At 40.4% G+C, this 15,213-nt stretch overlaps 2 protein-coding genes across 2 annotated transcripts in view; both read right to left on the reverse strand.

Moving 5' to 3' along the window:
* Positions 1–2,212: 2,212 nt before the first annotated feature.
* On the reverse strand, positions 2,213–10,523 carry sf3b4 (splicing factor 3b, subunit 4). Its single transcript, XM_008300709.1, has 6 exons — positions 10,447–10,523; positions 8,860–8,988; positions 7,992–8,534; positions 6,475–6,645; positions 5,024–5,182; positions 2,213–2,544 (listed from the first exon to the last, which is right to left on the reverse strand). The coding sequence occupies exons 1-6, from the start codon at positions 10,478–10,480 to the stop codon at positions 2,372–2,374; spliced, it is 1,209 nt and encodes a 402-aa protein (XP_008298931.1). The 5' UTR covers positions 10,481–10,523; the 3' UTR covers positions 2,213–2,371.
* A 1,397-nt stretch (positions 10,524–11,920) lies between these two features.
* The window catches only part of lix1l (limb and CNS expressed 1 like), a 10,621-nt gene continuing 7,328 nt past the window's right edge, over positions 11,921–15,213 (reverse strand). Inside the window, exon 6 of the mRNA XM_008300722.1 lies at positions 11,921–14,921. Coding sequence (XP_008298944.1) covers positions 14,670–14,921 — 252 coding nt within the window. The 3' untranslated portion in view covers positions 11,921–14,669. The remainder of the gene's footprint in view (positions 14,922–15,213) is intronic.

The following is a 15,213-nucleotide window of genomic DNA, read 5'->3' on the forward strand; positions in this document are numbered from 1 at the left end:
GATGGATGGATGTTAAAACCTGTAACAGGTAATGTAAAAATGCTGCTCCACTGACAATATTAACGATGATCATGCAAACAATAATAATAACAAAATATACTTTAAATATCAACCGTGCCACAGAAATTAGTAAGACCAGTGAAGGGAATACAAACATTTTTCATTTCAGCTTAAAAAAAAAAAAAGAAAACACAGCTCTTAATACAAAAAGTAAAACCTCAGGTATCTACTAGAACGTTCAGTTGATCCAACACGACCCAGGTGGAGCTATTAAGGAAAGTGAACAGACTGAGGAGTCCAGAGCTGCCACCAGTTACTCTCCTCAGCGTGTTTACTCACATACAGCATAGAGACTTCACTTCAGGGGTGTCTGTCATCTCCACCACATGGCAGCCTGCTTTACTGGAAACATGTAAAGTTACTAAGACAAGCATCACAAAATAAACCAAACACCCACCAAACCGCAAGAAACTAAATCCTGGCTAAACAGCAGCAGGTGAACCTACTGCTGCCAGGATCATAGTGTTTTCATACAAAGATGTTGTTTTCATATCCTAACTCGTCTCACCACCTCTGGGCTTCAACACAGAGTCACTTGAAAAGGTGGTCAGGCTCAGCCGGCACATCAGATCAAAACTACCTTAAAAGGCATTTTCTACAAAGGCACCATATAAAAGGCTAATTTATAATTGATACCTTTAACTGCAGCCACAAGAGCAGCAGCAGCAGCAGACAGACAGACAGGCCGGCCGGCCACAGGAGAAGAGTGAACACAGGCCCACAGGTGTCTTATCTAATGTGGCCCTGGTTAGGAAAGAGACAACAGGGAGGAGTCACATTTAAAACTGTGATCACTAATGTTGAGCACGGTGAGAGATTCACCTGCACTAGAGGAGGACACAACACATGGGATGTTTTAGTGTAGTTAACCTGTCAGCAACGTTTCAGTGCTAACATCTGCAAACCTTTGCTTCTGGCTATAAAAATGAACAACTCATTAAATAAAGAAAAGAGAAATCACTGCAATGTGTGAGCAAGGCCAGAAAAATGAAAAGTGGTGGAAGCAGAAGTAAAAAGTACTGCTGCACTTAAAGTCTGGCGCAGATAATCTTAGTAAAGTAGGTATTATTAAGAATACATACGTTACGCACCGTTGCTAGGTTGCCGATTTGCGACACCCGGGATCTTTCTGCATGGAGTCTCCATGTTCTCCCCGTGCAGCGTGGGTTCTCTCCGGGTTCTCCGGCTTCCTCCCACAGTCCAAAAACATGTTGAGGTTAATTGGTGATTCTAAATTGTCCGTAGGTGTGAATGTGAGTGTGCTTGGTTGTCTGTCTCTAAGTGTAGCCCTGTGATAGACTGGTGACCTGTCCAGGTGAACCTGCCTTCACCCTGAGTCAGCTGGGATAGACTCCAGCCCCCCATGACCCAAAGTGGTGTATAGATAATGGATGGATGGATGAATAGGACGACTGATTTTAGTGTTATAGTGTGCACAACAACATTCACTGTGCAAAGTGCGACCATGCAAAGAAAAGTTATGACTACTAATTACTTGTTGATCCAAAATCCAGCCATCCATTATCTATACACCACTTAATCCTCTCTACGGTCGTGGGGGGCTGGAGTCTATCCCAGCTTCTAGCTGTGTACTAATTACTTGTTGATCCAAAATATTAAAGCAAAATATGACAGCCACTATCACAACTTCTAGTCCTCATCCTGGTAACCACAGATGGAAACAGCACTGTGTAAAACTACAAACAACAAAGTAGGTATTAACAAAATATACTTCAAATATTCCTAATTTGCCTAATTCTAATGTTTCTTTATAAAGTGTGGAGGTCTTCTTACTGACCCACTGGAGCAGGATCCTGCAGAAGTGATGCTGTTAGTTTGTGACACCTACTGGCGACACGCCCATGAAATCTGGTGTAAATATTCACCGCTTTCAGGGCTGTAAATGTTCTCCTTTTGGAAAACCTGCACCAGTACACGCCACACATCAGAGACTCACAAAGTGTGCAGTAAAACCACAGGTGGAACCAATAACCCTGCTGGTGGCTCCATTTAACAGATCCGGTAAGCTCAAATAAAAATAAAGAAAGCTTCTGTTAAATTGCTGCTGTATCATCTTTAGTTAACCGTGTAAAGCAACAGAGCTAAACATGTTCTTAGCGTCATATTTAAGAAAAAAACTCAAAATCAAAACTTTGTACTAAAAGTTTTATTAGTCGAAGGCCGTTCATCTGTACAATGACCAAAACAAAACAAAAACAAAAACAGATGGTTAAATTATTTTCACTGTTACAAACTTGAGTAGACTTTAAAAAAAGTAAAGTTGCAGCCAGTTTCTGCAGCCGGGTGTGGATTACGGCGGCATCGGCGCTCTCATGGGAACCCGAGGAGGAGCGCCCGGGGGCCTCGGCGGCATCGGAGGTCCTCTCTGGAAACCAAAGGGAGGCGGACGAGGAGGACCAGCGCCGTAGCCGGGCGGAGGCATCGGAGGAGGAGGACCTCTCATACCTGGAGGCACGGGGGGGCCTGAGAGGAGAACAGAGGGAACACGATCCCGTAAAACATCCAGTTCTGATCAAGTATTTGGAGCAAGAATCATGTGCAACAGCTCAGAGTTCTGGCTAATAAAGCCTGTGTCTTAGATATTTTACAGATTCCAGTATTGTGCTCTTTAATTTCAAAAAACCAGACTAACCTCTTCTCTCTTACCACTTCAGTGTTGTGTTGCATCCGTCATTCACTTTCTATTCTCACACATGTTCTGAGCTGTGATCAAATTTGTCATCTGTTTACAATAAATCCAATCATTTCATACCAAAGCCTTCAACCAATACCAGATGCAGACTGAGGTGAAACTCAAGTGTGTGAGGGCTAGATGTCATGAAGGCATGTCAGATTGTGCAACCATCGTCTGGTAAGTTGTTGTGCTAATAAGTCATCAGCTCGCATCCTGAATCAGCTTTGGTCTGAGTGATGCTGCTTCTCTGAATCCAGAAAAGTCGAGGAGAAGATTGTGAATGCAGCCGTCAGGGATAAAGTGGCAGCAGGAAATCCTCGGTTTGAGATAAAAACGCTTTCTCGCAGAGACATTGTGTTCGCTGTCCATCATTTCATATTGTTGTGTGATTTACTGGCAGGTCGTAGCAACGCTCACATTGTGGGATTACAGTCCTCAGGTTCACTTCCAGAAATTCAAAACCAAAGCTGCTGCTGAAAATCAGCTGTCAGTGCATCTCTGACTGACAGACGATGCTCTAATGATTGTTGACTTTTGTCTGCAGCAGCCTAAAACCGCACGACACAAAGGGGCACTAAGGAGGGCAGTGGGACAGAATAAAGCTCCTGTCCATATCACCTGTTATGTAAATGGATCTCTGGACGTTAGAGGTTATTGATTTGTGTCACAGTCCTGGTTGGAAGGTGTTGACTGATGGTGTCTCCTTGAGGTCGTATTTTTGACCCAGAACTGTCCTTTGGTTTTTCATTTCTTGTGCAGACCAAGGAAAGGTCATCCCTTCCTTTATCTCCTCCAGACGTGACGACTGCAGTGCGCTCTGCTTTGCTACCAGCAGGAAAAACATTCACAGACCGTCGTTGACATAAAACGCTGCAGCCAGGCTTCTAACACTTAGTGGGGGGAGCAATCCCTTTATACCGAGGCTTAGTCCCCTTCACTGACCAGCGAGTTTTAGAATCGATTTTAAGACTTTCTTGCTTGTTTATAAAGCTTTGAACGGTCTGGCTCCTGTCTGTATCTCCTATCTTCTAACTCCATGTAAGCCGGATTACTCCTTGAGATCAATGGCAGAGCCTCATCAATGCTTCCTAACTCTTGTCACTAAAGGTGACCAGGTTGTTGTGTGGAGATCTCAGCCAGACAAACTCAGAATACGATTCTAAATCTATTCTGACAACTCACTTTAACATATGACTTTTTCTTAACTGGTGGTTTATGTTGTAATTAGTGATGCACGATATTAAAATTTCTGGCCAATACCAATATTAATGTTGCTGATATCGCCAATAACCGATATTACTGATGTCGATATTTAAGTTTTGTTCACACCAACAAATGAATACAAGTAAGCACTGTGAGAACGTGAAAACTATTCAACAGAAGCCCAAATTAGACCACATAGTCTTCTTTAGTATGTAACAAAAGTAAAACATCTTTAAACATATTTAAGTCCAGGACCTTTTGAGTAAAAACATCTGTGAAGTAGCAGCGATATTAAACATAGAGACGAAGGCGCTAACGTTAGACAATCATCGGTTTTAAACATCAGCTAAATTTCTTCATCAGACCGATACCGAAATATGGGAAAAAACACTAATATCTGCCGATACCGATGTGGTCGCCGATATATCGTGCATCCCTAGTTGTAATTACCAAAAATAAGTTAACGTTGGTGTAATATCAGCCTATGAGAGTCACACTGTGATGCTAAACACTGAATCACTCTGGAAGTCTTATGCGATGCTACATATACCTTCACGCTACGCTTCAGGGCTCCACTCGCTCTCCACACACTCTGCAAAACCGAAATCTTACAGCTCAAATGTTTCTTCTTTTACACATTTTTAGCGCTGCTATATTACAAGATCAGGTTTATCAACAGCAGGATTGTGTCAGTACTCCAACACACTCCATCTATTTTTGCTGCCGAGAAAAGGTGTCATTGAGAGAAGCCTTGACTTATTCATTTACAGAGATGCTGCTTTGAGAGGTTTTTCTCAATTGAAAATGACAGATATCATTTGCTAAATGATTTCAGATATGCTATCAGGTTTCAAATGTTTCAGTGAGGAATATGAAGAAGTGCTACTGGACACAATTCACCACACGACACACAACATCAGCTGTCAGTGCGACTAAACAATGAATCTATTCTTGTGGCACAGAGAAAAATACTGAGAGAATCCTTTAATTGTTCCTGTGCAGGGAAACTGCTTTGAGTGACTCTTCTCTGACAACAAAGACTTGAGAAGGTGCCACCACGCTTACCCATGGGTGGTCCATACGGTGCTCTGGGAGGCATGCCCATCGGCGGGGGTGGGGGCATGCCGGGGGGTGGCGGCGCCCGTTGACTTGATCCTGGTGGAGCAGGAGGTGGAGGCACCATGCCAGGAGGAGCAGGAGGGGGCATGGGCATCTGAGGCATACCTGTGAGGCAGAAACATAGAGCTCACATTTCTGCTGGAAAACCAAACTGTTCCAGTGAATCTGTACGTTTATTCAAACAAGCTATTAATAATAGTCTCATACAGACGTGGCTGTTTGGTGAGTTCTGCCTTTTCATGGACTTAAGCTACAAATCTTGACATTTTTATGTAGACAGAATTTGTTTAGTGTTTTGAACTGTTGTAAATACAAACATATTACTAATCCTAATACAGTCGTGAATCCATAATCCGACCCTTAACAATCCAAAAGCCATGCTATCCGACAGATTTAAGGAAAAACCTCCTGAAAAACAGCCTTAACATACCGACAGCCTTGGATTCCGACTCTGACATGACATTTTATGTCACCAATCAGGATAACGGCGTATTATCTGACTGAACAATCCCACAGATTCGCTACGTTCACACTGCAAGACTTGATGCTCAATTTAGATTTTTTTGTGAAATCCGATTTTTTTGCAAGTTCGTTCACATTTCCAATTAAATGCGACTTGTATGTGATCTGCTGTGTGAACTTCATACGACCCAAAAGTGTCCCGCATGCGCAGAAGAGGAAACAACGATGACATCACACGGAGCGAGCGTGCTCAGTGTTTACGGAAGTAAACATGGATGGTGGTGCTGCCGCCGCCGCTGATGGTGGAAACAGAACTATGACCGCTATCCTAAACTAGCATCAGCAGCCAAGTACTGACTGTGTGTTCCGACCACTTCCACCCCGTCGGAGCGCTCCCCCGGGGTGGAATTGGTCCCCCGACCGCGCCAAATATTTGGATATTCATCATTAATTGGGTCTGAATATCCAGAGAGCAGAAAGTGCTATTGGGACCAGCACTACTAGTTATTATAACAACTATGAACAATAATTAACAACAAATAACCCTTCCAGCATCAAGCCCTCCTTGTATCTCGACCTCCGTCTTGACAATCCGACAGCCTTGCTATCCGACATAAAAGAAGGTTTTACATTTAGTGTCGGATCATCGAGTCACGACTGCATTCAGTTTCTGTTGCAATTTTTTTGCCTTTCATTTGAGAAAACTACCTGTAGGAACTTAAGAGCAAATGGTCACTGGACAGACTTGAACTGGAACACAGTGTGTTACAATTACACGATCACTGTCACAAACCTCTGGTCGCATCCTTGTCCAGATTTTCACCACTTTAAAATAATATGAAGACCCAAAGCTCTGATACACGTCAAAACTTTGCTGCGTACTCTCCAACTACAGCCGGTGTGTGAAGTCATTTGAAGCATTAACAAAGTCTTACCTGGATGCATGTTGGCAGGGGGGAAGGGTGGTGGTCCAGGTGGAGGTCCACCAGCACCACCCTGTGGGCCTGGTGTTCCTGCTGTTGGCGGCATGGGCATGTTGGGAGGCATATTAGGAGGCATCGATCCAGGAGGAGGAACTGGAGGGAAAGCTCCTGGAGGTGGCATGCCTGCATAGAAAGATGTTGTATTTGCAGTATTGGTTTCATCTTCCACCAGTGGAAAAAGTCAAACTGACTGATGATTTGGTTAAATATCCCACTTATTACAGCCAGCGTCATTACTGCGTAGCATTTCATTAAAGGGCCAATTTCTCAGGCGTCGAGTTTATTCCACACGCTGCCCATGATTAAATCAAACCAATCTCTTTATCACCCACTGATAAAAGACGCATCAGTCAGAGCGGCACAATTACATTTCCTACAGGATTCTACTTCATCTCAATATCGCTGATGAAAACTTATCTATCCTCGTGCCTCTTATAACTACTCAGCCCATAACATTACTCAGAGACATCTACTGTGTATGGATTATGACACTGAAGTACAAAAGAAATACAGCAACACCACTGGCGATGGCTCAAGGGAACAGAATCTAAAAGGAAAACTCCATCACCAGCGAAGGCCTTTGCACTCCGGCAGAAACAGCTTTACTGAAGAAACTGTCCTTTTTCAAATGCCAGTCATTTCTAGTTAAATTAATACTTTTTAGAGTGAAATAGCTGTCAGAGGGAAACGTGACACATAAAGACACAAGAGCTGTGTGTGTGCAGGAGTCATCGTATGAAGAACGTCTTCAGGGAGCAGAGCTCAAGTTTAAGAATAATGTAAGAAGGAATAAAATATACTCCAAGACTTGAAGCATAAAAACATCACTCTAGTCATACATTATTCTATTTCTTATCTTATATTGAGCGAATAAAATCCAAGTTGACATGATGCCAGTGAAGACACATTCAGTAAAATAGAAGCATGTCTGAAAGATGGAGAAGAAATGCTTCTGGATCAAACAGGTAAATACTAGACTACAGTATGTTCCCTGGAAGAAAATGACCTCAAGTCATCATCAATGAACTTATTATTAATGAGAACAGACTGTTTCTTATGGAAGCCCGTTTCCACCAGTGAAAATTTTAAAAAGTCATAATTACGAGATAAAAAGTCATAATTATGCGATAAAAAGGCAATTATGACATAAAAAGTCATAATTACGAGATAAAAACTCATTATTATGAGTGAAAAAGTCATAATTATGAGATAAAAAGCCATTACTACGAGATAAAAAGTCATTATTATGAGATAAATCAGTGCATATGCTGTGATTTTATCTCATAATTCTGACTTTTTTATGTTTTTTCACTAACGGAAACGGGCTTCCATAGTTTTTACTTCATTTAATCAACGGTAGCTGAAAATGCTCTAAAATACATCGCAATAGTGACTGAATAACCAATTCAAAGGCAGGCACTAAAAAGCATCCTGTACGTTTTAACATTTATCTTGTCTTCCAGTCATACCTGGCATCGGCATCCCACTTCCTAGCGCGGTCAGGACCGGTGTGGGAGCAGACGGCGGTGGAGGAGCGTCTGCAAACAGCTGGTGAGGCCTGTCTGCCTGGGACAGGGGGTTTTGTGCAGCCAGGAGTCGCTCTGCAGCCGAGCCATGGCGCTCTCCTTTGGAATCTTTCTTGAAGGCATATGACACCGTGATGGGCCTGTTGCACAGATACTGGCCATTCATAGCCTCGATGGCGGCATCCGATGCGTCGAAGCTGGCGAAGTTGATGAAAGCGTAACCCTTGGAGTTGCCGGTGTCTGGGTCTCGCATGATCTTCGGCGTCTGGAGGATCACCCCGAAGGCACTGAATGTGTCGTAGAGCAGTTTCTCATCGATTTCTGGGTCCAGGTTACCGATGAAGATGTTAGCGCCAACGTCCAGGTTTTTGTTGTGTGCTGAGGCCTTGTTAACCCTTATTGGCTTGCCGTAGAGCTTTATCATATTCATAATTTTGATGGCATAGTCGGCATCCTCTTCACTAAGGAATTCCACAAAGCCGTAGCCTGAGGAAGGAGAAAAACAGTTGGTCATGTTAGTTATTTATAGATATACTTTAGAAATATATATTAGGGCTGGTCTGAATAGCAGTTTCTGGTCTCAAGCTATTCGGCCCAATTAAAGACGGGGAACCTGAGTATTCGGACCAACAGGGCAGGAGTGGGCAGGCGCTTCCACCATCTGCGGCCACAGTACTGTATCCGCCATCAGTGGTACTGGTGGTGGTGGCGGCGAATATTCGGAGATCAAAATTGCTATCTGGATACCAGCACAACTACCAAACATTCGGCTATTCGATATATTCGGCTAAAGATATTCTTTGATGCTCACCTTGATGCTGGCCGGTGACCCTGTCTTTGGGCATGTGTGTGTTCACCACAGGACCAGCCTGCAGGAAAAGCTCCCATAGCAACGGCTCAGAGACTTTCTCATCCAAGCCACCGACATACACGGTGGCATCTGAGGAAAGAATGAAGAACAAACTTTACATGTAAAACATCCAACAGACACATGTGATCGAATTTGAAATGAAATCAAAATGCAAAGCAATGGAGATGCTAATTTGCAATTCATTGCATAAAAACACCCAATATCTACATATATGCTTGTGTTTTACTGCTTTAATAAGTTTACATTTTATACTTTGAAATCTTTTTGAGTTCTGGTAATGTTTTACAAGATTTGTTCATTTTTATTTTTAATTCAATTCAATTCAATTGTATTTGTATTTGTATAGCACAGTTTACAACACGTCATCACACAGTGCTTAACAAAGTAAGGTATAGACTCTACAAATTTAATAGAGAACCCAACAGGGAATGAATTTAAATGAAGGAAATTCCAGGTCATCCAGACCTTTATGTCCTTCAGACATGCCTGGAGTCTGTCCAACTGACTGATTTCATTTGGCTTCATAGATACATATAACTGGATGTCGTCTGCATAACAGTGGAAATTTATGCAGTGCTTCCTAATAATATTGCCTAAAGGGAGCATGTACAAAGGAAAATAATATAGGTCCTAATACAGAGCCCTATGGAACTCCATAGCTAACTCTACTGTGGGTGGAAGAATCAGCATTAACATAAACAAACTGGAATCTGTCTGATAAATATGATTTAAACCAATTTAGTGCAGTTCCTTTAAGCACAATTAAATATTCCAGTCTCTGTAATTTTATGAGTAAATGATGCTGCTCCCTTTAAAGCAAGTCTGTTTATTTAGATGGAACTCTTGTACACATACACACACACTAAATTTAAAAAAAATCAAGTGACAATGTTAATACTCCTTTTTTTCTCTTTGAGACAACGTTTAAAAGTTAGTTATATTTTGATATACAAACCAAACTACGCACTACTTTTGAACTTACATGATTAAGTAGCTAACCTATCTGCTAAGACGTTTAATCTCAAAAAATATATTATGTAGTAACCACGTCCATACAGATTTCCAGATTATAAAGGCACCACACTAAATATGAGCTCTATTAGAAACACAGCAGCGAGATAACTTCACATCCCCGCCGAACTCTGCTACAAGCTACGGTGTAGCATGCTAGGCTAACTTTAGCCGTTAGCCAGCAGGATGGAGCTCTGTTTCTGAATTGCTAACAAAAACCACCACACTTCAAATCAACAAAAACAACCGCTACACTTCTGTTTCCTGTGTAGCATACAAGTAAAAGGAATAAAAGCTGGTAAAACTCTTTGAAACGGCTAGAGCAGTGACAAGTTAAGCTAACAACAACTGAGCACTTCCATGTGACCGGCCGGTTGTTTAGCAGAAAATACCGCCACAGTAGGATTTCAGCGGCGCTCAGCGAGAAAAGGTGAACAAGTCAAAGTGTAAACTACAAGATGATTCATAAAAACGTAAAACAACACAATGAAATACACGCTTAAATGAAGGATTTACCTTGGTTTCTCTCGGAAATTGGTCCCGCTGCCATGTTGAATGACCAACGCAGGGGAAGCGTTGTGACCGGAGGCCCCGCCTGTTCCGGCGCCGCGTGCCAAAATAAAATAAAATAAAATAAAATAAAATAAAATAAAATAAAATAAAATAAAATAAAATAAAATAAAATAAAATAAAACTTAATTAAATACTGTCCGAGCTCCTCTGCAGGCAAAGGATGTCAGACAGGTAAACCCAGTGTCCAATTTTAATCTCTTTACAAACTGCTGTAAAAAGTTTTTATTTTTTATTATTTATTATTTTTTAAAATATTATTTACATCTTGTGTTTTAGCTCTTATTTACTGAAATGCTAATATGTCTATATTCGAAAATTATTTTGACATAAAAGGAATCACGACGAGAATATAAGTCTGGTATTTTGGCGTTAAAAACGCAGGTAAAAAATTAGACATGTCATCTGCTTGATCAGCTGCCTGTCTGACATGATGCTGTGATTCTTGAAAGTTTACCCAAAGAACACTTTCTGTAATTGTCTCGAGTAAATTAAAAAAAAAAAAAACATAACATATCCAGTGTACCAATGCATAGACATTAAGATGATCCAATTTTTGCTGTTAAAACTATAATACAAGATATTAATGCTAAAAGCTGGTAATAGAAAAACCGTGCTGATATAGAATGACTTAAGTTGATTATTATTATTATTAGAAGTACAACAGCAGCCTGTGAGAGTCAGGCCTAAAAAATACCACTGTGATAAAAAACCCTGTGTCCTTCAAAGTAAAAGTTTCCTTGAAAGAAAATCTTTGGTGCCTTATTTGCATCTTCATATGACTACAGACAATTAGTGAGTCGAGGATCTCCACGCGCTCTGAAAACCTGAGCTCTTAGGGCTAAAATGTTTCTTCTTTTACATAAAAGACCCCTAAGAGTGGTGGAATAAAAAGGTTTTTCCCTTTTGCTATTGGACATAATTTACCATACAAACTAAATAAAGTGACAACATGCTAAATTCCAATTACTTATCATATAATAATTTGGCCTTATAATAATTTTATTTTCTTTGAGTAACTTGTAATAGCTTTGACAGGTTTGAAGAGGAATGATTATACTTCTGGATTGCGTTGTAATTTAGATTTAAAGACAAAATAAAGTATATTAGATGTTCAAACCTTGAATCTACCAGAAGCAATGCTACAATCCTTTAATGGAAAAGGCAAATTCTAGCTATTCTAAGGCCTGTTTACATGAAAGATCATTTTTAGTTTAAAGAATTTGGAAAATATTTATTAGATGACTTATCAAGTACACCCACTGTGCAATCTGAATGCAAATATGTCATCGCCACCAAAAAGTGTCAAAAAGTAAAGTCAATTAGTTGATTATATTAGTAAACATCATTATAATTATGTGTGCTTTGTCCTTGATGTTCAGTTAAGTCGTACTAAACAATGAAAACATAACAAAGAATAAACATTTGTATCAGCCAATTTATTACATTTACATATAAATCTACTAAAAGTATAAACATGGAATACAAAATGTTCATAGAAAATACGTACAATTAGGGCCTTGAGAAACACTTTTATAAAACAATACTGTATCGAATATGAAACATATAAAAAGAGAACTCAATCAATACAACATGCATCGAAGCCAAAACATGAAAAGCCAAAGTCGTTTTCTTTATAAAATGAATCGCAAAAAAGTTAAAAAATAAAAAGACTTCATTGATAATGATCACAAAGAAAAGTCAAAGGCAATTGCAAGAAGAAAGCTCTCAGATTAATGGCTTGTGGTCAAAAAAAAAAATCACACATACTGAGCAACTACATGAAAAGAAAAACACACAACTGAAGCTCTCCGACCTCGTTCCTGTAACCGGTGATTACTTTTAGGTTTTTCATGGGTTCATTGGACGATGACAACATCACAGCAGGTGAGATTCTGGGAGGCTGTTCAGCTCAAAATATAATAAACAGAAGTCAAAATGAACTAGGATGGATTCAAGGTGCAGATTTGTGAGGTCAAAGTGTTGAATTTTTTTTAGCATTTACTGAAGAGAGCTGCAGGATTTTTTTTTTTAATCAAATAGACAAAATGACTGAACATTTCAATACTGAACACAAAGCCTATTTCACAAGCTGAGTACCAAACCAACAGTATATAATGTTTATTAACTCATAGCAAAGGCAGTCACTTCTAATCAATCTTTAAATCAAATGGCATTTAAGATATTAAAGGAATACTTTGACATTGTGACATGAGCGAGAAAACTGACATCAAGCTCGTGTTGGTACTATTGAGCGATTAAACGGCCGATTAGTTGCCAGGCAACCAATGCAGACTCCCAGAAGAACAAAATAACTCCTCGAAAAGTATAAAACTTGTAAGTTGTTATTTTTTTGCACTTCTGTTTTTGTATGCATCACACAAATGAAATGTAACGTGAGCTTTACAGGTGCTGTTTGGCAGATTTAGTGGCCTTTAAGCAGAGCCAGGCTTTATGCTAAGCTAAGCTAACCGGCTGCTGACGATGGCTTCATATTTACCAGACAGCTGTAATGTGGTGTCAATCTCGTCATCTAATTCTCCAAACCCATTTTCCAAAATGGTTCCTTTGAGAACCTGTAACAGTAATACAGTATGCGATCTTTAATTTTACTTTTTGAAAACATTTCATGCTACCAATTTCATAAAGGCACAATGATCCCAGAGAAGAGACACAGCAACTAACAGAACAATACAACTGGTCTGGCTTCAATCATTCTTCATCTCTTTCTTTTTTTTAATTTTTATTTTATTTGCCATCTCCTCTTTTTGCGTAATCGGTTTCTGCTGTGGACAATCCAGCGTTCAGCTCTCCTGCTGTTTAACTTTTATACTTTCAGGCCACATTTCCTTCCAACCGGAGCCACATTATCAATTAAACTCTCGCCTCCTTTGAGAGAGGTCTCTCAAACGCTACCTGTTAAAACGCCTTCACCTTCATAATGTATTAAAATACATTTCGGATACACGTAGCAATATAAAGTTTTACATTTACAGTATGAAAAAAAAAAAGTAATAAGTGCGAGTTATGTTTTTAGCCTATGGACAAACCAGCACCGGTGAAGAAAAACAAAAAATTCTGCTTTCAGTATCTTCAAAAAAAACAAAACAGAAACCACAGGAGCTGGTACTGTTTTGTATTGACTACAATGACTCAAACATCATGAATCATTTTCTGGCCTTCATCTGAACTCGGATCAATGTTGAGACCTCCAACAGCGTTTTAGTCCAAACAGACACCAACTTTTTTTATAGCTCACATGACAAACACGATCTGTAACACGAGAATACTTCCATAGTTGTAACAGCGTTGGTTTGAGCGTCTTTTAGTTGATAGCACACTGAAAATATACATTCGGCTAGTGTCGTGGTTTAGTGTAATAGTCAAACGCCGTCACAAACAAAAGTAAAAAAACAAAGTGATGGTTTCAAAAACCTGAGCTGACATCTGCAGACGTTTTAATTTTGTTTTTGCAAAGTACCCACTTATTATTACATGACCTAAAAAAAAAAAAAAGAGGTTTTAATGCTTCCTGGAATTCTGGTATTATTTCAGGGGTGAAGTTTCCATATATTTACAGTCTCATTCAGATACAGAAAACATCATTTAACCTGTTCATTTCAGATTTTGTGGTAATATTCTAGAAATGTTTGGCGTATGAATAGACGCGGGGTACTTGCTGTCAGAGTTTTACAATCCAGATCATTTGGCATCTTAACATCCAAAATACTTTACGCAAGAAAACACATCCAAAGCCTTTAAAAGAAACACGCAGGTCTGACTGGAGAAATGGTTCATATAACTGTTTGGTTTGATGGGTCATAGCAACTTATGTCCCGTACATTCACTGACCAGAAGAAGGCTTTCTGTAGGTCTACTTTGAGTAAGTAACACCCTAGGTATGTAGTATGCCGAGCACTTTTACAGGCATTTCTTTTTATTAAAAAAAAGAAGAAAAAAAAGCACTGTTATCCTGTAATCACTAGGCACAAAGAGGTAACGGCTATAGGTGGTTATCTAACGGACGGATATGTATGCTGTAAGTCAAGGCCTGATTACCTGGTCCTCGTAACAAAAAACCCTAAAAAAGTTCAGACAGGTCACCTATGAAGCGATCAATACTGTTACCAGGAAATCCTACGGAGCGTGAAGGCATGTGTCCGGTCGGTTTAGTGCGAGGGCAGAGTGGCAGTGTTGGCGGCGCTGAGCTGACCCACGGCTAGCATCAGGATGTCTTTCTTCTCTTTGTAAAAACGCAGTTCTCTGCCCGCCAGCCTGGCGTCCTCCAGTTCTCGCTCCGTGGAGGCCAGCTCCTGCGCGATAGTGCTGGCCACGCTCTGCTCCCGGTTCACCCAGTCGGCGGCCATCTGAGTGCGCATGTCGTCGTCCAGGGCCCGATGGGAATAGTGAGCCAGCACCTCCTGCAATCCAGGCACATCAAAGAGGGTGAGCATGTAAAACCCAACTGCTTGGTTACATATTGTTTCTGTTATCTGCAACCCAGTAGGACTTCTGCCAATCCTCAGCCACAACTCTAGAGGGCCATAAAAGTGGCATCATCCTGATCGATGATGGTTGATGTGCCAACTCTCCAGCCAAGACCATAAACTGTCAAGCACATAAATATTCCATCTGAAAACATGTTGTAACTTAAAGCTTACTCCTGGAATAAAGAGCAAAATAAACTGAAATGTAACTTTTTTTCTATCCATC

This window comes from Stegastes partitus, unplaced genomic scaffold (assembly GCF_000690725.1).
Source record: "Stegastes partitus isolate 25-593 unplaced genomic scaffold, Stegastes_partitus-1.0.2 Scaffold34, whole genome shotgun sequence".
Lineage (NCBI taxonomy): Eukaryota > Metazoa > Chordata > Actinopteri > Pomacentridae > Stegastes > Stegastes partitus.